At 36.8% G+C, this 27,958-nt stretch overlaps 1 protein-coding gene across 2 annotated transcripts; it reads left to right on the top strand.

Annotated features, from left to right (window-relative positions):
- Positions 1-27,958, top strand: LOC145685891 (calmodulin). 2 transcript variants are annotated; one of them, XM_081758631.1, is made up of 4 exons: positions 1-316; positions 6,071-6,245; positions 11,059-11,301; positions 26,996-27,958. In XM_081758631.1, exons 1-4 carry the CDS (start codon positions 314-316, stop codon positions 27,022-27,024), a joined length of 450 nt encoding a protein of 149 aa, XP_081614757.1. In that variant the 5' UTR covers positions 1-313; the 3' UTR covers positions 27,025-27,958. The 2 variants fall into 2 exon arrangements, with proteins under 2 accessions (XP_081614757.1, XP_081614756.1); XM_081758630.1 differs by lacking the exon at positions 1-316 and adding an exon at positions 3,640-3,663.

Genomic DNA, 27,958 nt, shown 5'->3' with positions numbered 1-27,958 from the left:
CTATAAAGCCTATTCACTTACGCAGGGCAAAAGTAGTCCTCTCCCTGAGTTCAAATTCGGTGCAAGCGAAACTGTAAAGGTTTTGTGTGTAAAAGCATTAATGCAGTGTTTTGGTTTAAATTTGGTGGGTGCAAATTATTAAAAGAGGTAATGTAATATTCTCAACAAGGACGTTGCTATTGGCGGATAAATACTGAACTGTGTTTAACGTGATCCGGTCTATACGAAGTAGTTCGTGTTGTGAAGGCCGTAGTGTAACATTTAGCGGTGCTGGAGAGTTCCCGAAAGTAGTGGAATCCTCAAAGAATCAACGATGGTAAGTAAACAAATTAAATCATCCTATGCTAGAAATGCATGTGTAATGTTTGTAGTTTCTAAAAATGTTAATATTGGCATGATAAGCGTAATACTAAATCAGAATAACGTATGTCTTATTATGGGTATTTGGCTAAGCAATAGAGTACAGTTTTATTGGCAACTGTATTGCGGATATTTTTGGCTTATTAGGGGGAATGTAGTATTCAGCAATGTTAAATTGTTATTTTCACGATTAAACATGTCCGAAATACGCTTATGAAGGTGTCGGAACGAAATGTAGGCTGTAGTATCCAAAATTAGATACTGTTATAATCCGGGTGTTTAACTAGTTTCTAGATCTGAGCTGGACACGTAACCTTGATTTGAGGGTTGAAAGTGTAGCCTCTGCCAGAAACGTTGGAACTAAACCGATGAGCCAGAATTTTTAGAAATTAGATCGTAACAAGTATGGAGAGATGAACGATGTGTTGAAATGCATTTAAGCATTTTCTTGCCCACGTAGGCATTTTTCCCCAAGTGTTTCGATAATGGTTACTGGATTGGTTTTAAAACAGTAATGTTAAATGTATGCTTGGGAGGGCCCAGGGGTGCACATGTGTGTAGGGTCTGTTCTGCAGATGACCAGCGAAAGTATAGTTTAACATACTGTCAGTAACAAATACGGAAAGTTGCGGAAGATGTAATTTTGTACTGAAATCGCTCAAAGTAAAATTAATGTAAATATATGATCATGAGCCAGAACTGGTGCTATTCTGCTATAACCTTTTGAATGATTTTGATTTGAAACTTTTTTTTTTCTTTGTTTTGTTTTGAAATAAGTTTATTGATAACATAGATGAGCTGGCAGTCATAGTAAGCGTTAGGACAAGCGTGTGAAAATGCTGTATTATTGCAAACATTTGGTATTTGGAATGGAGTTCTAGAATGTTCATTAAAATGCTTACCGGTATTCGGAAGTTTGTCAACTGTCATATTTATGAATTTACTGAAAATACTCTACAGTGAGTGTTGCTCAAATAATAGCTAGTTGAATTGTTTGTCATCTTGCAAAAGCATATTCTTACAAATGTACTTGTTTTTGTGGTAGTGCAAACTTGAACTGTTTGGGCATTCTTTCTGATGAACCGATAGTTAGGGTTACATCAATATTTTCAAAGCAGGGTTGTATAGTTACATGCACAGTTAATATACCGGTACATAATAATTCTTCAGTACCAGCTACAGTGTCTCTCTCTAGTACCGGTAATGATACTCGTAATACAGAAGTTTTATTAGCGAAAGACCTGACTCGATTGATTGCGCTTGAAGGGCTAACACTTTTCCTGAACAATTTCAGCCCCTTAGCCTTGTTTATATGGTTATTCTCGTGTAGATGGAATTATTTTAAATACTTCTTACACTTGTGGTATAAAGGTTCAGAATTTGAAGTCTCTTATTGGCAGGGCTTGAAAATTCCCCCCCCCCTGCTCGCGAGTAGCGAGTTTTTTTTTTTTTTTTTTTTTTTTTTTTAATTGGCGAGTATAAATACTGTGGCACCAGATTAGTCTACCTAGTTGATTTTTGGGTTGGCAAATTCGTGCAAGCAAGATTATTCAAGCCCTGCTTATTAAAGTGATTATTATTGTTAGGCCAGTGCTTAAACCCTTAGGGCTGTGCAGTTTGTTTCGCACGAAAATAGTGACAGAAAACGGAATGCGAAGTCTTCACAACGTTGTAATTCTTGTCTTAAAGTAAGATTTATTTTTAATGTGTATATGAATTGTTCGATTCAGAACTGATTATTCTGAATCTAATAGTCTGCTTTTGAAATGTTATGCCCTCTTTGTCAAACCATGGCTAGGGGGAGGGGGCGGACTGGCAACAATCATTTTTGGATTAGCGAGTGTGTCGTACTTTGAAATTTTACGCCCTGACAGTGACAGTAGAATTAACAAAGTCTTTCCGATTTGAACCCTTGAACCGAAAGTGCAAATTGTGTATATAGGGTAATTCGAATTTCATGTAACAGCCTGGTGTACAAGGCCGAAATCGTTCAGGAAATCTTACAGGGTATCAGCAATATATTTTCCATTACCTTTTTAATTAATTACTATTTAAGATGCTTATTAAATTTCTTAGTTTGAAGGATCTTACCTTGCTTCTAGACCATAAATTTTATGACTATCATAGAATGGCCATGACTGAAATGTAGTTCTGAGTACACATTGAGCTTTCATTCTTAGTATTGAAACACACACGCGCAAAAAAATATGAGGATTATTTAGTACTGAAATATATCCACAGTTGAAAGATTTGTTCTAATGGCGTAGAAAACAGCCTCAGTTAATTTGTACTAATTAACCTATACAAGTTAAGCTAGCTAACTAAATAGTAAGATTGATTTTCATTACATTCCCGATTTCTAACTGCGTTTTTCCAACCGCTAGTGCATTTTTGGAAAGTATGTTGGTTGAGAGGTTATTTTGGCGTTCACTTCTGGTTCGGAGTTTTGTATTTGCTTTTTTTTTTTTTTTTTTTTTTTTTTTTTTTTTTTTTTTTGTAATAGTTAAGAACAGCTACTTCTCATCTCCCGTGTACGAGGATACATCTTACTGTTGCACTACCTAAACACCCTAAGTACAAGGGCAAGAACTCAGTCTATTACCTACTTTTTAACATCCTAGATAGTCAATGAATAATTCCTGAAAGTATGGAGTTTCTCGTCCTTCCCTAAATGGGAAGTACGGCTCCTTAACTATAACCTTTTTTTATTATTATTATTATTTTATTTTTAATACGTAACAGTATAGATTCCTAGTACGGTAGTGTAAAGTAACATTTAGGAAGATTTACCGCGGTAGGAGTTTATATATATAACAACAACTATGGACTTCCCTCCCTGTGTACGGCAGTCTCCTGTTAAATGTAATGTTTCAGTAAAGTGTGAAATTTTTGAACTTATAAATTTGGAAATATTTTTTATTTAAAGTAATCCTTACTCCTGATTTCACAGCTGAAATTGAAATTGATTAACTACAGAAGATAAATTGGAGTTCTTAATGGGAGGCATAGGTGTCAAAATTACAGCCTCTCAACTGTTTTATAAACATATTTGTGACTTGTGTTGTCAGCAGCGCGACTGTATAAGCCCGCGAAATAGTTCAAAAATTGAATGCGGACCACTACTTGGATTACGCATCTGCGGCTGTGCTCTCACCAGGAATCAAATCGAAACTCCATGCGCAGTAGTGTCACACGTGTTAGGCATTCAGCCAGATAGGAACATTGTTACCCTGACCAGTGGTGCGAATACCTGCCATTGTTGTTGTTCCTTCGGAAGATTTCTGTACCAGCTAAATGGAGCAGGTTATAATATTCTCGCTTCGAATTCTGGAAATTCTATATTCGGGTTCATCCTCCCCCACTTTGCAATTTCTTAGTTCACTTTGAACACAAATGAGGGAAGTTGCACTTTTAGTGGTGAAAACTATCATTTCGTATTTTAGTGATTACTTGTGAGTTTTAAAGCTCAAGGATCTTTGTTCAACTTGTGTGTTGTTGTGTAGGAATCACAAACTATTGGGATACTCTGAAATATAAATATTGGCGTTCTTTTGAAAAAAAGAAATATAGCGTGTCTGTGCACTTGGTCTGTTCACTGTTTAAGAACCTAAGTCTCTGACGCATTTACTCTCAGGCGAGGTTGATTTTCTAAAATGTTAATCAAGTAGTCGAGGTTTCCACCTTCTGTTGTTGAGGTCATAATTAACTCTATAATTAAGAGTTATAGTTGAGTGGAACAGATATGGGTCATAGTGGTAAATAATCTGTGCTTTCCTACGTAACGGTGTGTAGTTGCTAATGCATGTTGAACCAGATTGGGAACGTTCGAAGCTAGTTGTAATTAGTTTCCGCATAGATGGCACTATAAAGCGTATCAGTACTTCAGTTACTTTTTTTTTGTAACTTTTTTTTTCACAAAATATCTTGATTCAGTCTGACTTAACATAATGAGACGCAGATTGTAAAGCAAAATTTAGGCTGTACAAATTGTGGAAAAAAAAAAAAAAAAAAAGACGAACAGGTCCTTGAAATGCAAGCTGCTAGAAGTTTTTGCGGAAAGTTTAGTGCAACGAATACTGATTAAAAAAAAAAAGTAATGAAGGTGGTAAAAGTTGAAATTATTTTTTGAACTAGTGAGCGTATTGTTCATCTTTTCTAAATAGATTATATTTACTACCAGTTCAACTGTTTTAGTTTTGAGGATGAATTTTCAATGTAGTACCTGCCAGGGCACGAAGTTTCAGGTACTTCGAAAAGTCTTGTTTTGAATGATAATTTTCATTGGTTTATTAGGAAGATATTATCCATTGTTTCCGGATTTTCTCTTTCGATTGCGCCATTGATACCGGTTTGAATTGCATTTAAGGTTAAAAACATTTCTCTTAACCCTGTAAGTGGTAACATTGAGTCGGATAGACGCATTGACCCTAACATGTGAACAACTGGTAGTCGCTGATTGTACTTTTCTTCGACACGAGTAGTAAGATTGTGAATATCTCCTTTATTGTATAGAATGACTAACTTATTCCATATCGTAATTCGATCTATTTCAAATCTTTGTGTATTTAGTTCCTGTTTACATTGTGGTGATTTCATTAACTTGGTTCGGTACTGGTTAAGTACAGATTGGGAGGATAGACATACCTTTATTGCTATCTGAGGTTCGTAGTCCGAGGTTATCCCTCTGCAGATGCAGAAAATATCACACGGTATTTCTAGATTTGGTGTGAATATTGCTTTCTTTGGTCCATTTTCTGTCTTCCTAAAATATGTAGATCGCATTGGCCATATATTTCTACTTACTAGTAACATCCTAATCACAATGTGTAGGATATTTGTAGTCTTCACATCCATCTCATTGGATCCGCATCTTTGTCGCTTACGTCTTCATTCTTCCAGCATGCGACTACCTCCTTTCTACTGGCATATAGACAAAACTACTTTGGTAAAGTGCTCAGGCGTCAGACCTCTATGAAATGCATACAATTGAAAATATCACTCAAATTTTATTGGATTGCTAACGCCCTTCCAGCTTGTCTAAAGGTAAAAGGGGCTCCCCTTGCATCGCCTCTTTGACCCTTTGAGATTTACTAGTGTATTGGGCCTCCTTTGTCTACACTTAGTGTATTACTATTTTATTACTGTAGCATACTTTAAAATATCTGGTTAATTACGTTCCAGAAGAGTGGGGACAATGGCTTGTCCTTGTGCATCATAGATACCGTAATTTAATAAATCTACTCTGAGCAAAAATGTCTCGGTAGAAGATATTTTGTGTACGAATGTCACTCTGTAGGGGATTAGCTGTCAATCTGTTCTGGGCAGAAGGAGTATTTAAATCACGTTTGAAGTTGCATGCTTGGTAGCAGGGTAGGAAAAAATCTTAGGTAAAACAGCAGTGTCAAATTAAAAGGGAGATAAGTTCACAGGGCAGTGCTTTAATCTGATCAAACTAGTGTAGAAAATTTATTTGCAACAGTTGGTGATTGAAACTTGTTTTTTGGTATTTTCGAATTCGATCATATATATATATATATATTATAATATATATATAAAGTAATTTGTAATTTACTAGTTTCCTAATGTTCGAAGCAAGGATGCGGTATGCGTACCGGGTAAAATAGTGCTACCGGTATGTATTGAGCCACGTTTAGAACAAATTTTCCTTTGGAGCATTTACATAGACATTAAACAATGGTTTTTATTTCAGGCTGATCAGCTAACAGAGGAGCAGATTGCAGAATTCAAAGAAGCCTTTTCTTTGTTCGACAAAGATGGCGATGGCACAATTACGACAAAAGAACTCGGGACGGTTATGAGGTCGTTGGGACAGAATCCTACAGAAGCAGAACTTCAAGATATGATTAATGAAGTTGATGCAGATGGTAAGTTCGTAGATCTGTTAGCGTGCTAACTTGTGTTCTTAGTTTTTAAAGATCTGTCTACTAACTTATTTTGGTTTTCAGTCATTAGTATTGAGATTTCTCGTGTTTGTAGTCCTAAGTTTGCGTTTGATTTAAGAAAAAATGCAGTTATCTTAGCAATAGGGTCACATGTTTTCTTCCAGTTTTAGTTGTATTTCACCAAACTCCTTAGCGTTATTTGTGAACCTAAATTTTTTGTTCCACTGGGAATAGAACCCGAGTCCATGTGCACCACTCACGCTAGCCACTAAAACAGCAGGAAGGGTCTTGTATCCGCAGTTGCGGTGTTTAGTTTTTGAATGTCGGTAGTCTGTAACTTAACATTGAGCCTATTGCCTGTCATCTACAGAAGTCTTGGACAAATAGATAAAACATCTTTTGTTGGATATTGGTTTAAAAACAATGACAAAATCCCAGAAAAATTAAGTCTTATTGGTATTTCGTCATTGTTTTTCAACTGATATTCCAATAAAAGATGTCGGTGGGAAGAGTGGATCCAATGTGGCATTTCTTTTGGAAGTTACCAAAGAAACAAACCATTAAGTAGTAGCTAAATACTCGAACTAGGGATAATGTTTTTCTTTTTAAAATAGTGTATTAAACAGTTTGTTGGATTTTAGTTTAGTAGTTACACACAGACCAGATTTTCATAGTGAATCTTAGTATGGTCTTGTTGATACTTCAATATTTTGATATTTATCATTAGCCAGCTACATTTCTTTTTGTTTGTTCGCACATTGTTGGAAATCATTGTATTACAGTTTTATCTTTAGATTCTTAGTTCCCTGTTCCCCTTTACTCTTTGTTGTTGCGGCTTACGCATGTTTCTAGCGACTTCGGATAAAACTGAAAGTATAGTTTAGTTTTCTTACATGATGTATTTGCACTGTTGATCGGAGATCTTAGATTTATTAATGATTAGTGGGCATCGGGGTTTCTTGTTCTAAATGTAATTCCAACTGTGTGGTATAACACTATACAAATATCGCGTTGCTTATTTCGATTATTGAGATATAAGAAAATTGTTAATCTGCTTCTTAATATTTTTACAGTTAGATATGTACGGATAAGTAGTAAGCGGCTCTTAGCGGATTTATAGTAACCCATTTTAACTACTTCGTATGTAAGTGATTAATACTTACGCAGTGGAAACTCTCTCATTTCTTAGTCACCCACAAAATTTGCATTTTTCATGTTAATATAGGGTAGCAGCCAGTGGGGAGTTTTTTTTTTTTTTTTTTTTTTTATGTTCATTCGTATTTGTTGTGAGCTAGGTTTTTTCAACATAATTGATTTCTCTCTCTCTCTCTCTCTCTCTCTCTCTCTATATATATATATATATATATATAAAAAAAAAAAAGTGTTGGACGTTAATAGTACAAATACTGTATTGCAATAAGGAATTGACATCTTAAGAAACGACTCATATATTATGGAATTGGTGTAAATTTCGCGTTGAAGATACAAACGTTGCATTGAGGCTAGGTTAAATATTACAGATTAATGTAACTTTCCCTTTCTTTTGTAGGCGGCGGTAGGTGCCATTTAATCGAATTCGTTGGAAGGACGTGCATGGATCTTTTAAGTTTAAAAGAACAGTTTGCGATCTACGACCATAAGTCTTGGATAAATACTTTATCCCCTTTTTACAGTTTCCACTGTATCATTTGAAAGATGTATGTCAGCGTAGTGTTGATTCTGTATAGTATTTTAGATACACAGCTTACAAAGTAGCATCATATATCACTGTAGTCGAAGCTGGCTTTTTGGGCTTGAAGTAGGATCATTGGGCAAATATTACACACCGTATGCCACTTTAGTAGTCAACTACACGTAACACATCCATTATTGGCTTGTGGATATCCAGTAGTGGAGTGTACGGATATAAGTTTGATTGTACTTAGTTTCCATGTGATCAATTTTTTCAGTCTTATTGGTTAAATTTGAATCAAAGCTCATTTTCAATTCTTTCTGATATGTGAAATATTAAAGGTTCTGATATGCGAAATATTACAGGATGTGCAGAAGGAATCTACACGCATATTATAGGAATCACGGTGTACTGCAGTGGTTCCCAACCTTGGATTGACGACACATATTACTAAGCCCACATGTCGTCGCGGCGTACTTGTTTGATTTTCTATTGATAATACGGATTAGTGAAGCCTCTTTCTATAAAGTAGCACTACGTAGTGCTATGCTGCTAGAAGCGTTGCGTTGACTGGTCTCTCGAAATTGATTTCAGCTAATTAAATGCTTCATGATTTTTAAATTTAAAATTCAAGACGTAGTGTGTGTAGCGACATCGGTTGGGAACCACTGCTTTGCTGAATCCCCATGACAGCGCAACGATCTTTTTGATTTAAATTTATAATGTAAATTGTAATATACTAATGTTCATATAAAGTAGTGTTGCAGTAGTACTAAGCATTGTTGCCGGCGCTGAAGGCGTTGGCTGGTACAATCTGTCAAAAGACTTCAATAATATTTGTTCTAGAATGTCGAAACACATCGTATGGAACTGCGCGACACATCGGTTGGGAATCATTGCTGTAATATCGTAATTATGGCAGCTTGCTTTTAATTTTTGGTCCTATTAACTTAAAGAAATTTAAGCAAGAGGCCAAAGTAGGATCATTTTTCGAATATCAACATTAATAAGAAGGCAGTTTACTAGGGTTTGGAGAAGTTAAGACTTGAACTGCGAAAATCAAATGGCTTTTTTTTTTTTCTTCTTTCTTCAAGGAACAATGGTATTTGCAAAGACACATCAGCAGCATGCCGATATGTCTAATTATTTGCATGAAAATGGCAGTTGCGAGCACAGGAAATTCGTTAGATAAAATCTTATATACTTACCAAGCGAAGATGAACGATAGCAGTTAGGTTAGTTGAGAAATGGGGGAGATGGATCTAACCAAAGAGCGTGAGTTCAAACATGTGTTGAGAAATTTATCATGTGTAATAATTCTTTGTAATTATGAATTACGTATGAATTAAAAGGTTCTAATTAGTTTGTGAAATAAAATTGAGCTTGCAGAAACTCGCTCTGAGTAGGATTAATATGTTAAGGAGAGTCCGTAATGCAGGACAAGCCCGGGTAGCGGTGGAACAGACTAATTCTTTATCATGGGGGGTACGGACTAGATCTCGCGTTTCGTATTTCAGAGCATATTCAAATTCAACACCCTGCTTAGCATCATAGATTTTTGTTCGGAGAACAGCTATTTGGAATTTTATGATGTCATGTCTTTCTTTATCCTGTTGCTAACTTTCAGTGACAGAAGGAAGTAAAATTTTATTTATATAGGGTGTTAATGAACTATACCGATAAACTATAAACTGATTCCTCACAACAAAATATGGTTCTATGGCTAAAAGTGCATAGTTTCAGAGCTAGGGTTGTCCAAAATCGCGAAAAAGCCAAATTTCAGCGCCATATTTCGAGTTCCAGAAGCTGTGGATGGTGGTCCTTATCAGCGTAAAGGAAGCCACCCATACGCAATCCAAAAGTGCATATTTCGTCAATTTTCAATAGGTGTGCAGAATATTTCCTACAGGGTGTAATTCTCAGATAAGCTCTCAATAGTTTTCAGATATACCCTGATTTCAAAGAGGGTCCAAAGTAAATAGTAGGCAGGAGGCAAGCGTTGACGTCAATGGACACCCAATACTTCGGAGGAAGTCGGAGCATCTCAAATTTCGGTTGATGGCATGTCTGGGAATTCCACCCTACATGGAATATTCTGTACACTCATTGAACATTAATGAAATATGCATGTTTGGATTGCGTATGCGTGACTTCGTGTACGCTAAGGACCACTATCCACAGTTTCTGGAACTCGAAATAGGCCTGTTGAAACTTGGGTTTATCGCGATTTTGGATAGCTCTGCTCTGAAACTATACACTTTTCCCCACAGGTCCATATGAACTCTTATTTTGACGTAAGGAATCTTCTTACAGTTTGTCGGAATAATTCATTAATACCCTGTATATGTTCACGTGCAGTCACTGAACATATATATATTTCTGTGAGGAAGCTATTAAGGTGAAGGCTTTTATAAAGGCTTAATTTCGTCGTACAGAAGTACGAAAGTTATTCCAAAATATGTACTACAAACTAAGAACAGGAATACTAATGCTAATCAAGTAAGAATTACCACTGAATTCTCGATATATATATATATTTTTTTTAAAATTTTATTTTACAGTAGCGACTAATTGAAGGATCTCGTAGTGTTCCGGTTCATTGTTTGAGATTTGTATATAACACGCTCAATATGAGAACGGTAAAGAGACAAGAGAGGGGGGGGGGGTGATTCTCCGTTACTAGGTAACAACTACAGTCAGTTTCTTTGCCGCTGAACGTATTCAAACATAATGTAGAACTAAGATATTGAAAACTGATGGAACATAGGCTTTTGAAGTGTTTTGAGCACGCCGTTACACTATACGAAAATTTTTTATTCTTATTGCAGTAGTAGTTTCGTGGATATAGCATTAAATATATGCCTTGATTACTTATCTTTGGCGTGGGAGGCCCGGGTTCGATTCCCGGTACCTCCCGGAACTCGTATGGTTCGGATCCCACTTCAAGCTGTAGGGCTACGTCTCATAGCCTCTCGGCTGTGAAAGGGATTATAACTAAAATCAAATCTTCGTTAATAGTGCCAGTGTGAAATGGCTGAGTTTTAACTGGATTAGAACTATCAGGCAGTTACATGATTTGTGAAATTCTTATTCATATTTTTATCTTGATCGTTGTAATTTCAGGTAACGGCACAATTGACTTCCCCGAGTTTCTAACAATGATGGCAAGAAAAATGAAGGACACAGACAGTGAAGAAGAAATTAGAGAGGCATTCAGAGTTTTTGATAAGGACGGTAATGGTTTTATTAGTGCAGCTGAGCTTAGGCATGTAATGACCAATTTGGGTGAGAAGTTAACAGACGAAGAAGTCGATGAAATGATCAGGGAAGCAGATATTGATGGCGACGGACAAGTAAATTACGAAGGTAAGTAGGATGAAGGTTTTTTTTTTTTTTTCCTGTAAAATACGCGAAACTTGTTAGGGTGTTTTTTTTTTTCTTCTAGTACTTCTTGGTTTAATATAATGCATCTTCATAGAAGGTACTAGTAGATCGTTTAAGGAGTTCAAAATTAGGAGACGAAACGTTCATTAGTTTGGATCACGAAACGGTGGACTTCGCCATTGGTTTTGTTTATATCTGCCTGCTAGTTATGACGAACTATCAAATATATTGTCTTGTAAGTGGAGCGGGTGTTTTTTCTTATACCTGGAGTTGTATAGTTAATGTGTAACATGGGACTGTTTAAGTCACTATTGTATTTACGCCTTCTGCCTTTCAGCGTATTTTTAATATGCGGGTTTTCAGCGGTTACACACGAAGTATGCAAGCGTTGAATCTACGGGTCAAGTTTGTGTATTATGCAGTACTCCTTGAATAAAGAGCTTGCCATTAATTGTTCGTAGCTAATATTACCACTGAAAGTGGAAGGGAACCTTCCAGCGTAGGCTGAGTAATGCTTTTAGTAATAAGAGGAGTTCTTTCGAAAAGAATGTCTGCCATTGAGCATATCGTGAGGGACAAGTGATTTCGATACTGACGTGATCATCAAAATATATACAATCATTAGTGGCTTCTTGGCTAAAGGCATATTTAAAAATGTCTTACATGAATTGTAATTTCTAATGATTTAATGTACAATGGCGGGGAGAACTTATGGTACTTCAAAGATACTATATTTGAGGAAAGTAATCTCTAAAACCATAATAGATTCTGTAGTCAAGCAGTTGCACCTGGTTTACTCGTTTACAAGGCATTCTACCAGTTCATCGAAAAATTCCAACTTTTTCTTGCTATTGTTGGTACGGTATTTGAAAACTGGTGCTTTATGAAACAATGCAATTCGATACTTTTTCCACGCCAGATCGACCTGTTTGACCTCTGATTTGTTAGAATTGTTTCTTGTTGCTTTTGTAATTACGAATTAATGACTTTGGGAATGATATAAGACGTTGACTTCTCAACGTAGTGTGCCAGTTCTTTTATTCGCATCAGATTTAAAAAGTAAAGAAGAAACAAAAACAAAAGATAGGCATGGTTGAGCCTAAGTGCTGTATAGTTGCTGCGGGATATTACATGGAAAAAACTTGATTCGATTTGATTGTGTTCTAGGTGAAAATTGAAAGTGATGAAGTTATATCAAGAGTAACGTTATATAACATTCATTGGCTTCATATAGCACTGTAAATAGCTTGGGGTTTACTTCGTAATGAAGGCCTTAACTCTCATGCATGTAAATCATAGCAAAGTGCTCCGTCAGAATGGAAGAAATCACATCTTGCAGTTTTCAAGTATGCTTGGGTGTACCGGTCACATTTTGATGTAATTTTGTCACTGTTAGTGTACAGTTTTATTGTGAATGGCCATAAAACATATCAGCGGAATAATTTGTATGTAAATATTTGCTATCTTTAACAAAAGAACATGAAAAATGAGAGACATTAGGAAGGACAGCGATCCGAAAAGTATACCCCAGCTAACTGGGGGTGGGGGGAGCTTAGAAAAAGGCATGGGAGATTTTTTTTTTTTGACGGTTGATGTGAAGCTTTGTTCACAAACTTACTCAGCATTCTTGAAAGTCAGGGATTTAATTCTATTCATCTATTTCATATTTATGAAGTTGTTAGGATCATGCCTGCGAATGTTTTTGTTCATCGTTGCCTATCAGTTTGTGCAAGATTTCGAAACAGTTCTTGAATTGGTGTGGTATTGCACGTGCATGCCCATGGTTAGGTCTTGCGAGTTTGTGAATGAAGCAAGTTACATAATAACTGTGGGAGAATAGCATGTCCGTTCTTCCAGTTAGTATCCGTACAGGACTTGAATCATGTAAATAACATTGTGTAACCTTACGCAGTTCAGAAGTGCGATGTGACTGTTGCGCAATATGGGAAATAGAACAAAGATTAGGCGCGATATTCTATATTTTGTAGTAAGGTTTAGTTCTAAGATTTGAATATCTCTTCTACTTGTAAAGAAATGTTTTATGCGAGACATGAAAGTTTCTAGCTTACGCTCTTCTAGTATTCTAGGTACTGATGTACTGAGTAGCGAAACAAACCGTGGGATGAGGTACAATACTTTCAAAAACTGTTGATCTGTTTTTAGTTGATAATTATATCGTGATAGGTTGACAGAGGTTAGGAAATTACTAAATACTTGTTTTCATATTTTTGGTGCAGCTTTTTGTTAGATGAATTCACAAAATAGTTCTAAACTTTTCACACTCTCAAGGAAACACAAGTCATCTAAGTGAAAGATTACACAACTGAGTAACAGCCAACAAGATTCAATAATGGTCAGTTTATTGGCTACGATAATAGGTGTACCGTCTGCGTGCACTTTTTTTTTTTTTTTTTTTTTTTTTTTTTTTTTTTTTTAATATATATTTATAACATGTTTTACATCTCAACGTAGTAATCCTAACATTGTGCATTTTAGGAACATGGATTTGGAAATAAAAAAATTACTTCCTCCTGGAAACGAAGTCTCCGAAAGCTTTGCAAGATTTTTTCGGTTATGTTCATAAAGTTTTTTTTCTTTATGATGTACTGTTCTTTAGGGGAAGGGAACTATCAACCCCCTCCTCCTCATTCAATATATTTCTCTTATTACAGTGATAAGAGTACTTTTACAATTCTGCGTTTCTAGATATATTGATGTGGTCGTTGATGAGTGACACACTAGGTAGCCCTACGATACACGAGCTTGAGCTTGCAATAATGTGAAAATAAAGTTATTTTGCAATTTGAGGCGTAACATGGCAAGGAAAGAGGTACTTAGTTTCCTGCGACGGGGTTAATTTTTCAAACTCCTGGAGAGTGAAAGAGGGGGGGAAGGGGTTATGAATATGAACCCTAAGGTATGCTTTGAGTGTAACGAACAGATGAAGTAAGTCGGGAAAAGTGGGCTTGGATATGTTAGAATTCATCTGTTCGTAAATTTCCAGTTTTACTGACATAGGACCAGACCAATTTTGGTAAGCTTTTTCATACCGAATTCAACGTTAGCAATGTGGTACACCTATTCCATTAATAGCCGAACTCCTGAGTGATGTGTGGTTGATCCTATCTGCGCAAATTAGTTCATTCACCAAGCCAGTTTCAAGAGAAGTTTGTTTCTTCGGGTCTGTTTTTATTTTTCGGTGAAAGGTCTCTTTAGGAGTCTCCAATCTGCTTCTTTATTGATCTATAGGAAGACTTTAATTTGGCATTGTTTCGCACAGTTCTTAATATTCATTGCACTTGTTCGTTTTAAATGCTCTACAGTAATTCTATCGTGCCAAATTAATAGTCACAGGCTTCATGCTCGATCCTAACTCGGTAGTGTCATATTTGGTCAGTTGTAATACAAATTAACGGATTGCTCAGATTTTTTTGTGACGTTATTGAAAAAAATTTCGTTGCTTAAGAATTTCTTTCGACATCATTCCTGAAAGTTTTCAAATTCCCCTTGTATCATAAATATTTGTGACCCAGCATTATGTTAAGGTAATTAGATATTTTAGTCTGTTTGCTACGCGGTGCTGTATTAAAATTGTCATGTGCGAGTGTAAGTTAATGATGGAGAGAAGTAAATTTTAGTTTTCATTACCAGAAAACAACACCAGCTCTACAGTTTCATATCAAGTACCTGTAAGAATAAGAAATTGACAATAAGAAAGTCTTTTTTAGGTAATGATTTATTTCCATTCCTTCGTACGGCTTTATTTAGTCTCGGATAATTTTTTAAAGGAAATTACACAAACCACAATCTTAACATGGTAATATTTATATAGTGTGGCACATTGAAATTATCACTAACATGCTCTTGCGATGCCTATCCTAATGGTTAATTTTCTGTTTCGGTAACAAATCCTGTTATAATCTACCAGACTAATTGAGGATGCTGTCTTGCAGATGATGGCACAGGATTTGTTACTGGAATACCAGGAAAATAATCAGGATGAGAGTTGTGGAGCGCGTGAAAAGTTAGTGGTTGTTAATTATGCTAACACATTAGAGGAGTATGTGCCTTTTCGCTCCGGGAACCAAGCAATAATCTCTGAATCGTTCCTAGTATATTTGTAATTAGCTTCTAAACGGAAAAAGAAAAACCACGAGCAGTGGTGTAATATCATTTCTAGGGAAGCTGAATTCGCTTTAAAATGCTTGAAACTACTGCATAGGGAAGCATAAAACTAAACAATAAGTTTTCTCATTCTGTAATTTTTCTTTGTGGCAGAAAAATACTGCAGTCTTGTTAGTCCTGATACTAACAAGAACGGCTGAGTTTGGGGAAGAGAAGTGCGTAGAGATTTTAAAATTTAGTTTTTAGAAATTCGTTGCCATGTTATATGAGAATGAAGTCTCGAAATTAGTCTATTAGTTGATACTGGTCGCGCCAGATCGAGGAGCATCTGGCGCGAAAATTATCAGAAGGCAGAGCCTTTAATCTTAAAACGAGCAACATTTTGTACTTCTCGGTATAGTTTTTACAATAATTTTAATAGTTCCGTTTAATATCCCTATGGTACTACTAGGCGTGTGCAGCCATACAGTAACTGTTGTGTACTTTAGGGAATTTTTATCCTTTATTTTCTCGCTCATATTGTTTCAAACGAGAGGGATTGTTACTTGATGCTTCCAGAAGCGTCACTTCCACTGCTTTTCCACGTGTAATTTGATGTCACTGCAAGCACAGTGAAAACAATGAACCAGTTTTTTAAAATGTAGATTATGGCGCGGACTGAAGTGAATCGTACATTGTAGTTATAAATGTTTTTCGTGGTTCTCGAATCATCCATTGGTAAAATATTCTATAATAGGCTCCGAAACAAGGCGGGTGTTCGTTTTATTCAGTAGGACTGCTTTTAATTTTTATCGTTAATTTCATGTTCTTTTTATGTAGATACAGAAAATTGTTATAATGCAGTCGGAAGCTGATTGGTTTTTAATATACTTCGGTTTTTTCAGTATGTACCGAACCGGTTTCAGTATGTACGGATGAGCGTGTTGATAATAAATTGTATTCCACTTAACTGTCAAGTGAAAAATCTGTTAGATGCTTGTGTAGTAGTATTTACTATTTCCAGTTTCTAATATGTTGTTTCCACGTATATGCTTGACATTTGTTCAGCGTAGACTTGTGTAATGTTTATTGCTAGTATGACTGAATAACAATTGTCCTTGTGCCACTGACAAGTTTAAGGAAATGCTATAGCAGAGCACTTGGAGGATGTTTACGAGTAATTAACAGCTGGGGTGGCGCGTATTAGCTAAAATCCAAATTGCAGCATAAGGTACTCCAAGGGCACTGGCGCTGAAGAGGAAAGAGCAGTAGATTATCCAGAGGCTGTAAGGCGCAGTTACAACCTCTTGAGTTCTGTTTGCAGTCTAGTTTATGAGATGTAAATTAATTTTATTTTGTGTGTACTAATGGTAAGGTACGGTACTTACCATGATCATGCAATTTCTCCTTTACAGATTTCCATGCTCTTGCTCAAATAATTTTCAGTCGGTGTTCAGGGACTACTAGTGCCCATTCTTAGATGATCAGAAAAAGCTGTAGGTGGTCAGTGCTTTAATGCTTTATGGAATGTTGTCAGTCAGCACCCAATATAATGCTCTGTAGCGTGACCTTTTAGTTATTAAAATCCTGCAACCAGTTTACAGTCGCATAGCATTACAGGAACTAAACTGGCAGGCATAGCCTACTGCTAACCTTCACTACCCTTCTGTTCTGATAGACATAGAAGGAAGCTAACCTGAGTTGTTTGGAATCTATATAGACTACTGAGCTGAATCTAACAGAATGGAGCAGGAAATACATACTCTTGTTATACTAATTTGATAACTTAGAACAAAATGCTCCTTCATTGCATTGATGTAAGGGTCTCAAACGGGAGTCCAGTTATAAAGTTTGGAGACTGCATGTTCGGTAGGTGTGGGCTTGCTGCTGTGTGCAAAGCCGGCTTGTTTCGTTCGGTTCTCGGTGTTCTGTTGGCAGATACATACAAGCTGCTGCTCTTGTATGTGCGTGATAGAAAACTACGGTATCTTGAGGCATCGCCTATGATGTATTATTATATGTCAGCACATGATGTACGTACGTTGCACTACGTGTCAGCTGCGTAAATTAAAAATTTCAAGGAGTACGCTAGTCCTTCCACATTTTGCAGAATATTGCCGAAAACTCAATTTCAGCAGTCTTAGTGGTGAAGTATGTGTGTGTGTGTGTGTGTGTGTGTGTGTGTGTGTGTGTGTGTGTGTAGTTCTGATAAGTAAACTGGTCAGTATTGTTAAAATACGTATTGAGATTTGTAGAGGCCTATTATGAGGATGGAGCTTGCGTACCGCATATTAAACACTTGAAAAAGAAAACTTGACCAATTTACTTTTCAAATTTTGGCTTTGATTTATGGAAATTTGAAAAATAGTTTCCAATATTGTGGAAAATGTGGAATTGATTTCGTGGCTAGTGAAGACTCTAAGGGAAAACGAATTGTGCTATAGATTTTTAATCATGTATATGTTGTTGGACGAAGCACTTTTATTGGTATGCTGTCTACAATCAACTGTATGTAGATGGCAGTTTCATCGTTTTACATAAGTGCATGCTTTCAAAGTTTCTGTTGCATGTAACTTAAAGGTAATTTTCGTTGTTGTATAGAAAGATTGGGTCCAAAGTAAATTCTTGTCTTATTGTATACATGTGTGTACAATCTTTCCCTTTATGTAGATGTTGCCTTTCAGTATGTCTTTGCATTTGATTGTAGATAGAATCAATTGTACCAATTCATTTGGTTAAAACATTACGGCGTAGACAATAAAGTAAGGAATAAGACTGTTCACAATAGTACATACTCCAATTTTTTTCCCCTGTTTCTAGGTAGAAGGTACTTTTTCGGATTTCCTTTTAGTTTAGTATTTCTTTCAGCAGAGGGGCTGAGTCGTGGACCTACAGGCTAACATGGGAACCGAACCACACGACCTTCCGTCTGTTATCGAGCCTGGGTCTCCAAGCCATGTAGCCACGTAGGATATCTTGGAGGTATCCGTGCTATGTGTGGAGCTACTGTTAACTGATTTTAAGTGTGACTTGGTAAGGTATTCGTGGTTCTTGCATGATCAGTAAAAAATTAAGGTCCTTTGGAGATTTAAAATAAAATGCAGTTCTGAGGTTATAGATGCCCCATAGTATGAGGGGCAAGTGTAGGGACGTAAGGATTCCAGATTTGTCGCAATTGAGCATTTCGGGGTGGAAGACATTGGTTCGCTTCGATTTGTGGGGTAAGTGAATTCAAGGATTGAGGGAAGGAGAAAACGTTAGTCTAATTTGACCCCACCTACCTTGCACAGTTTGTTTCGTGTACAGTATCATAGGGGATTCGCTAGGCAAGATGACATCACTTTTTGAAAGTGATACCTACCATCAGTGAAATTTTTTGTGTAATGTTTGAAAGTTGAGATATTCTGGGCTTAGGGGCTGCCCACATATTACGTAACTCTATTTTTGACCAAATTTTACCCCGTCCTTCCCTCTTGTCACATTTGTAAGGCAAGGCCGAACACCCTCTCCCCCTTTACCGCGTTACGTAATATGTGTACGACCGCCTTAAGACTATCAGCGTGTATTCTATTTTGACCCCATCTTTTGCTTCTCGATCTATAAGTTCTGATTTAAAGTAATACATATGTAGTAGAGTGGAAGGGTCAATTGTAGTAATATTATGAAAGTGGAAAAATTGTGAAACGGGGGTTTAAGTTGAGTATATGTTCGAGAAGTTCTAACCATTTCGAGGTTACAAAGATAATGTAGATTGAAGGATACAGACTTTCATGACATAAAATTGTTACTGCGTAGCTTCCAATCTCAAACTAATCCACACACATTAGAAATAATCTCGTATCCCATCATTGTTTTATTTTCCTGTAGTGAATTAAAATTCACATATATCATAAATACCGTCACGAGTTTGAATGTGAATAACTTAGAGTATTAACACCAAGGCAATTTATTTTGGTTATGTTTTACATTGATATGTTGTACATCTGACGCACGAATAATTTTTCGAAATGTCACCCCTTGGCCTTGATGCAGGCACGAAGTCTGTCCGGCCACTGGTCAATGGCATTACGCACCACGTCCATGGGAAAATTGTTCACTGCTCGGGTCAAGGATAGTTTCAGAATGTCGATAGATGGACGCCGTTTATGGCAGACCTGTGCCTGAAGGACTGCCCAACGATTGTAGTCCAGTGGGTTAAGGTCCGGGCTGCTAGAAGGCCAGTCAGCGGTAGAAATGAAGTCGGGGACGTTCCGTGCCAGCCAGTCGTGGGTTGTTTTCGCTTTGTGGCCTGGAGTGGAACCTGCTGGAAAGTGTCTTCAGGATTTCTTCGAATTGTTGCTGCGACTGCTTTCTGGACCTGCGGGGTTCTACCGTTCGTGGTCTGCCACTCCTTGCGCGGTCAGTTGCCTTTCCAGTCTAGGTGTATCGCTGTATGGCGCGACACACGAATCTCTTGTTGATTTGTGGGGGTTTCAGGAGGTTAAAAATGTCACCTGCTGTCTTCCCGACCTTGTGTAGTGCAATTACTGCTACACGATTTTCGTAATCGCCCCACTCCATCAGAACTCATTACAATATCAACGCATGTCATGAACAGTCACACACTACATGCATGTTCCGCTTTATACACAGATGGCAGCACTGTGCCACTCCGGATGTCTACAGCGTCACTCCAAACTTTGTAGCATTATTTGATTATATATATATATATATATATATATATATATATATATATATATATATATATATATATCTTGTAATAGAACTCCGAAAAATTGTTAGTGTACAGAATCTTATCGGTCACGAGGCATGAAAGTCACGAAATCAGAAAACTGTCATGAAAGTCAAGGAAAAGCCACGAAATTTAGCTTTTGGGTCACGATTTTTAAAAATCTGTACAAATATAAGGGGACTGAAAAATTTTGTGTAATATGTCGAAATTCATCACAAAATATGTCCGGTCGGCTTTTGACGCTACCAAATTACAAAGCACGCTTCTGTCGCGTGCATGAAAATTTGCTCTTGAGAATGTTACAAAATTGTATGGTTTGGTAAAGGAAAGGACATGAATTTTCATTTTGGAATTCTAGTAGACACCCTGATATAGTTCTGTGAAAATGTCGGTCAGAAATCGAAATCAGATCTCCCGTCTTACCATGCCGTTGCACTGGCTGAGCTTTCATTCGGGCCATGAGTAGCGTAATTTCAGCCGAATTTTTCCACTCCAAATTTCATTGATCTGTGGGGAGAGATCAGATTCCTTCTACTTATCAGCGTTGTAACAGTGCTAGTTTCTGCATTTTCCTTTTGTAGAAAGTCAGTTTTTAATTCTAATTAAGGCTAATTTTCCCATTATTTTGCTGTAAATGGATCTAATATTTGCAAATTCCGGGAGTAAGTTTCCGGTATTTCTTTGTTTCATTCCTTGAGATACTGTTAAAGAGAATCGTGAAAACCTAGTGCAGAAATATATTCAGAGACCACTGAAATTCGCTGAAGTGTGAATTTAGTTTGTCCATACAACTGAATTAAGCTCAATCATTAGTGACGTTGAAAGGTTTGCTCTGTAGATAGTAGTAGTAATAACTGAACATTTTCAAATGTTAGTGAGATGGCGTTACGTAGTTTTGATTTGAATCCTGGTTAGGTATATATTTGAAAGTAATTTAGCAAATCCTGTTTGTATTAGTTGAAAAGAGTGTAGTGAGAAGCTTGTACCGGTTTTAAGTTTATTTTCAGTATATTAATGCAGTTGGGATAAGTATGCTTTGTGTAAATTCCTCAGTACGCAGGTACAGAAAAGGAATACTTTGTCATAGATGTTTTCCTCGATGAATGAATATTAAAATTTAGTACATGGGTTAATATCTAGGCATATATCACAAGGTATAGTTATCAATTATTGTGGCATTGGTAGTTCTGAGCAAGGCACGTAGTATGTACTGTTCCTCGGAGTGAAATGTTGACTGCTGGAGCTAAGGTTACTTCCAGGTGATTTGCATCTTGTGATAAGTGAATAGCATATTCAGCTGCTGTTTAGATTTGTCGAGTAATTAAGAGCCTCGTTATTGTAGTAGCTTCCGAGTTTTCTTGATGCAGACTATTTGTTCTGTGCAGTTAAAAAATCTTAACCTGACACCTGCGCTCCAAATGCATTCGTGATAATTTTCCGTAGGAGCAATGTATACTTGTTCTTTATTTCTCCATTTAAGTTTGCGAATATGAAAACATTCAGGAAGTACAGTAGACGTGTTATATCCATAATTGATTTTTCATAACATATTTAATATGCTAATAGTCCCATTCATCCAACTGATAGACCCATCGTTATAATTAGTAGATCTTGGGGTAAAGTTGATCTACATTTATTGTTGATTTCGTAAGTATTGGCCTTTTTCTTGGCGCTTCAAGTGGAAACCCTTATTCTAGTAGCAAAGACTTAAGTGTATTGATATTGTGTGGTAAGTGTAAAGTAAAATGTAATACTGCCTAATTGGTGCTGAGATTGTTTATGTAAGAACAGTTGTCGATATAAAATATACATATAATATAAAATCTATCTCTGCGTAGTAATCTAGAAGATAAGCTCACGTTTAAGCATGTCTGCACCAAAGCACTTGTAGAATCTTGTGGTGGATTCCATCATTTTTATTTTGACTCCGGTATTAACGTGCTTGCACATTTCGGTATTTGCACTTTGAATTTCAAGATGCCTCAACAGTAGCTATGCGGTTTTGTAATAATTGGCTTAATCGTTCGAATATGCGAAATCATTTCTAAATTATGGGTCAATTAAATTGATTAGCATGGCCTTTTTTGTTAATTTTTTTGCGCTTCAGTCGAAGTGTTTTTACTTTTGGGTGTTGCTGTTAATTATTTTTAGCAGTGGTGTTTTTTGTTTTATGGGCACAATTTAGTGTAGAAGGGTAGAAAGGAAGTAGTAAGCCATGTTTACCATGATTTTTTTTAATTCAGCATGCTCCACGACGTACAGTTAATGCAATTAATGGGAGTACTTTCACTTCCATTAGTTAGTCATAGTTCACAGAATTCAGAAAGTGAAGTAGTTTTGCATAAACTCCAGCTGAATTTTTGAATATTTTTAGTAGTTTGTAATTTGAAAAACAGGAGAGGAAAAAGATTAAAGCTGCAGCGTGGTTTTACTTCGATAATAAATTTTGACTACTTGATCCTTGTTGACACATTTTGTCACCAGAATTAATTTTCTAATTTAAGTATTTCATTTTTAAGGCAAATCACGTTACCAAATTTTTACCTGATTGTCACTACAGTTGTAAGTCTTACGTCACGTAAGGTTAGTGTTGGCTTGGTGCAGTGAAAATTTCCAATTTGCGTCACTTCTTAAGCCTAGAGAAATGAACCTACAATACTTGGTTAATCAAAGTAGTTTCTTTTTGCAGCCATACTTTTATCATTGTTAGCCAATAGTTGGATTCTGACAAACGTCTGGAGTCGGCAACGCGAAGTCATCCTCAACCCACGTTGCACTTCCCGGACATAGTTCTTTCGTACGAGATGCTGGAAGGGGCGCTAGTTGAAGAAATCAGGAGAATATAGTGGTCAGGAGGGGTTCCATATTGGAGCCAAACTTGTACAGTTTCTTTTGAGCGAGGGCATGCATTTTCGTCGTGCAGGCACAAGGATCATTGCTGGATGCCTGCCGACAAGTTTCTGGTGCATATCACGGAGTTAAGCAATGAAACTATCTGCATTTTTTTTTTTTTTTTTTTTTTTTTTTTTTTTTTTTTTTAACCCTGATGAATCATTCACACGATGGGTTACCATACCGGCAATACAAATTTCTGGGTTGGAAGGATAGTTTTGGAAACAGTTTTGAACTTTGATCATGATCCCATCACTGTCCTGCCGTAGTAGATCCATATTTAGATGCGACAATCCAATGCTCCTCAAATCAATTTCACATATTCAGACTTGATCCTTGTTAACTGTGGCACCCTTGAGTCTAACATTTTCATCTTACCGAGCTGCGCGAAACCAGTGAACAACAGTGTATATGCCGAAGTGTTCTTTCCCTCATCAAAACATGCTGTGGTTCGGTGGCCATGTGGCTGTTCTCAGCGTTGTCACCGGCGTGAAATCTCACAAACTGCGTATGGTACATACATTCATCAATCCTGCCCCAAATTATGCATTGCTTTTTTTTCTTTCTTTACAGAATGTTCTAAACTTGTAAAGGAAAATAATGCACGGTGTGTGTATATAGATTTCCACACGACTGCCTTCTGACTGGGCAATCGTGTTTAACATGTGCGTGGTTTGTAACGTACGTGCAATGTGTTATTGGTTCATCCATTGTGTTGGGTAGTTTCCACTCAGACGAAAAGCGGACGTTTCACTTGAATCTACCCGATAATTTGTAAATTTGATGCTAAAAAGCTATTGCCCTGCTGCTCGATTCGTATTTAGAAATTTTTGACCCAACTATATTTCATATGGGTCTTAATATAGATATTTATTATTGAACATCGGAAATGGAATCAGTATTTTGATTGTTGAAAAATATAATTTAATAGTTGGATATAGGCTTTCATATTGGGAGTCCTTCCTAAAGACTATTCATGTTTATTTTTTATTAGCGAGTCCAATGTTAAAAAATGTTCCAGCGAAACCTTGTGCATATTACCTTGTTTAAATTTGATATACCATGCTTTGGAAGTACTGCTCACTGTTGCCCATAGGTCATAAGTTTTGTTGACGCAGAGTTCAGAGTTCAGTACTTAACTCCCGAAAACTGGCATTTCAGTTAACTTTTTTTTTTTTATTTTATTTTTTTTTTTTATTTTTTTTATGTACGAATGTATTAACCTGCCAATAGTTCTGTGCGAATATAAGAAAAGAAAGAAAAAGTCAGCAGATTAAGCTTCCAAATGTTTGGCAATTTTGAATACCACTCTTCCAGTTTCGTGAATTCCATGATAATGTAACTAGTTACTTCGAAGATAGTATGAAAGGTTTGAAAGTGCAGTGTCAAGGATGTATTGATATCTTTGTTGCAAGGTGGTACACGGAAGTGTGGAGCATGAAGAGCACCAATCAGTTTTCAAAATTCCTACCTTGAGCCTGGTTGCAGGCCCGGAGTGGCTGACCACGCGTCAATACGAACCATGTCTTAGAGGAAGTGGCTGGCTCCCTTGAGCAGAGCAAGCTTCAGGAAGTTCGTATTGGGGTGACCCTTCTTCCAGGCCATTGATAAACACTGGCTAGTTTGTAGTCAAGCGAGTTGATCCGTGCTTGATAGTCTTTGATACGGAAATGGACTGGGACGTTGGTCCGTAAGGCACCTCCTGTGTTAACCGTGCCTTGTGCGCGGGAGAAGAATCCTATTGGAGGGTCCATTGTTGGCCGGGGAACAAGGTGGTACTCATTGTTTCCACTGCGGGCTCCAACACAGGTTTGGTACGGTAGACAGTCTTCATCCCCCTGTTCACAAACATTGAATCGTATTGTGGGGTGAAGTTCACAGCCCTCCTTGACTAATGCTGAGGGATGGTTTCTTTGCAGCCTGGAAACACGTTCAACAGCTTGCACTTATGATTCGTACACACGGTCATTTTGAGCATTAAAGAACTGCTCAACTGGGAATAACTACTCGTATAAAAAGAAAATAGACCATTTCCTGTGTGTAACACTTGGCGGTACGTTTAGTTTTCACAATTCTACTAGTGTAACGCATCAGTCAGAAAGTGATATGTACGTTTCTATAGGCTGTCCAAGGTCCTGATTAAACCCGTGACACATTTAGTTTCGAAATGGACAATTCTCGTGATATTAGTCCTGAGGGGTATTTCGTCGAATCCTTGCAGCTTTACTTGCCTCCAGCGTTCTCACTGTGCGCGGTTTGCCACTATACCGGTCATTGTCACTTGCTGTTTCATTGTAACGCTCTGGGTGGTGTGGTAGATTAATGTAATTTGCAGGGGGTTCAGGATTGCGAAGATCTTATGTAGCGCTACGGGTGCAACACGATTTTCGTAGTCGCCCCACTGCAGCGCCTCACAACTCAGGGACTTTGCTCACAATACTCCGATGACCACACCGCTCATACTTCGTGGTCAAACGGCGGTCAGAATCTGACAATATTTATGAAATAACTAGGTATATGAAAGCTAAACAAAAATGTAATCCCATCGGATTCTATTTTTCTATTGCTCATAGGGAATGCTCAAAACTCAGACAAAATAAAAGATCCTTGAAAAAGTCGTAAAATCAGTTAAGTTACAGCAGGTAGAAATCAAACTGGAAGATGATTTTGATGTGAATGTTATTTATCCCAAGAGTTGCCATTTAAGTGCAAGAAGTCTATATTGCTTCGAAAAACAAAATTAATCACGAAAACTTGTACGAATATGCACAATTTCATCTTCAAAGAAAATATAAATTACTTACGAAAAAGCTGTATTGATGCGGGTATCTGTATCTGCTCAAGGTTTTAGTAAATTCAGAATCTTTCACTATGCGTATGCATGACCGACGTGCTACATAAACGGTCTTGATGTGATGTGAATTTGTTGGGAGTACTTGGCATCCCATGGTTATACCTTTAAGCCAAAGGAGGCGGATGATTGATTAATGTGAATGAATAATACTTGGTAAAATGAGAAAATGGGGTGAAATTGGAAAATTCCACAAAACCCACCGACACATGCCCATCATACTCACGTGAATTGAACTGAACTCCGCATGAAGTGAGCTCTGTATCATTCAACCGCTATGTTCCCGGCATTTGACTATTCGTTTGGCCCCATCTCCAGAACCTAAGAAAAGTATATAATTTTTCGTGCATTATTTGTAAAGAGTGTAGAAATAAGCTTTAAAAGCATTAACACTTACGAGAACAACAAATCTATAAATAGTTTATTTAAAGTTCTAGAATTGCGTGTACATAAGAGCGCCTGAAATTCTTTGCATGTATTTTCTCTGGCTGCAATAGTTTTAAAAATCATTTAATTATTGTATAAGTTCTTCCGCGAGTCAGTCTAAATGTTTGCTCATCCAGCTGGCAGTTTGTGAATTTTTAGTGAGTGAATTTGAGTTAATCGCTGAAACAAATTTAAATTAACTTGTGGATCTTAATTTTGTGATTTTTGTTTAGCTAGTCTTTTGCAGTGAATGATTAACAGCAGCCAAATTGGAAATAATTTATTTTTTGTACTTAAATTATATTGACAGTCTAGGGGAAGCTTGATTTTCTATTGCGTAGGAGCTTCTCAAACTTCACATATTCAACAATTCGTAGTTGAGTGCCTGTAATGCTGATTTGGTAATGCATGTTATTTGCATGTGTTAGTTATTTGTACACAGAATTAAGATCTATTTGGGTTACAGATAAGAGTGGAAGTGAAAGTGCTACTTGTATTTTTATTTTATTTAGCCGATTGCATGTTATTTATTTTTTTTTTTAAATATGTATAGCGTAGTCTTAAAAGTTCACAGGATTTTTGTGCTGATTCTTTTTTACATCGAACATTAATATAAGATTCACGTATAAGTTCTTCCAAAAATTAAATATAACTTTCTTGCTTATTTTCAGAATTTGTCACCATGATGACATCAAAGTGAAGCAAGTGATAATGTGAAGTTTGGAGAGGATACGTTATCAACATGAAAGAAGAGCCTGCATTTCTGCTTTCCATTCTAATGTTCACTTGAATTGGAAAACCAAAATAACTAAATTGGAATGGAACTTGTTTCAGTTTGATGTAATTTAAGTGGTTGTATGATAAGTGAATCAAGGGGTGAAAGTTTATGTAAATTTTTTTGTAAAATATTTCCAGGCATGAAGTTTGATGTGATTTTATTATCTTTCATTGTGTCAAATTGTGTATGTAAATTTTAGGAGTGGATTTTGTGCTGTGTAGCTGTTAAAAAATACTTTGTGCTCCCATTTTTATTTCCTCCTACTTCTTTCCTGTCAAGCAGTGTTGATGTCACAGGAGGCCTTTTTCCAGTGATGCCATTTTTTGGCAGCCCTTGTTTTCCTGTTTATTGAAAAATAGGATCACTTAACAGAACAGCTTAATTTGCTGTCAGATGATTAGCTTTGTGGGGAGCAGGGAGGGAAAACGGTAACATTCCTTCAACCTGTACAAAAGTTTGAAAAATAAAGTTGTTGCAAATACGTACTGTGCAAGGTGTCTTGTGCTTGGAGGAACACATTACCAGGACAAGGTTCTTGCCAGGCAGCCGGGGTTCATTATGAAGACATCGAGGGATATGCAACTTCATCTTGTGCTCTGCAGCTTGTCTACCTTAATGTGGTTTGACATGACACCAAAAAAGAAAAAGTTAAGAAAATATATTTAAAAAAAAAAAAACGAAACACTTCGAAGAGGACTGTATCAGAAAAGACTGTTGGAGGAGGGAATATTTCTCTCCCTTGATTATCTTGAAAAACCTCCTGGATAGGTGGTACTTCCTCCACAGCCTTGTTTTAATGTATTTGGTGACCTAGATTGCATTGAATATAAAAGACAAAATAAATGTGTCCTTCGTT

Source organism: Thermobia domestica, chromosome 5, assembly GCF_964235325.1.
Source record: "Thermobia domestica chromosome 5, izTheDome1.hap1.1, whole genome shotgun sequence".
In the NCBI taxonomy this organism is placed as follows: Eukaryota; Metazoa; Arthropoda; class Insecta; order Zygentoma; family Lepismatidae; genus Thermobia; species Thermobia domestica.
This window is presented reverse-complemented; position numbering and strand designations above follow the sequence as displayed.

Excerpts from the sequence above, each read along its gene's own strand:
- LOC145685891 (XM_081758630.1), top strand. Across the intron at positions 6,246-11,058 it reads TAATGAAGTTGATGCAGATG|GTAACGGCACAATTGACTTC; the intron begins GTAAGTTCGTAG and ends TTGTAATTTCAG. Across the intron at positions 11,302-26,995 it reads CGGACAAGTAAATTACGAAG|AATTTGTCACCATGATGACA; the intron begins GTAAGTAGGATG and ends GCTTATTTTCAG.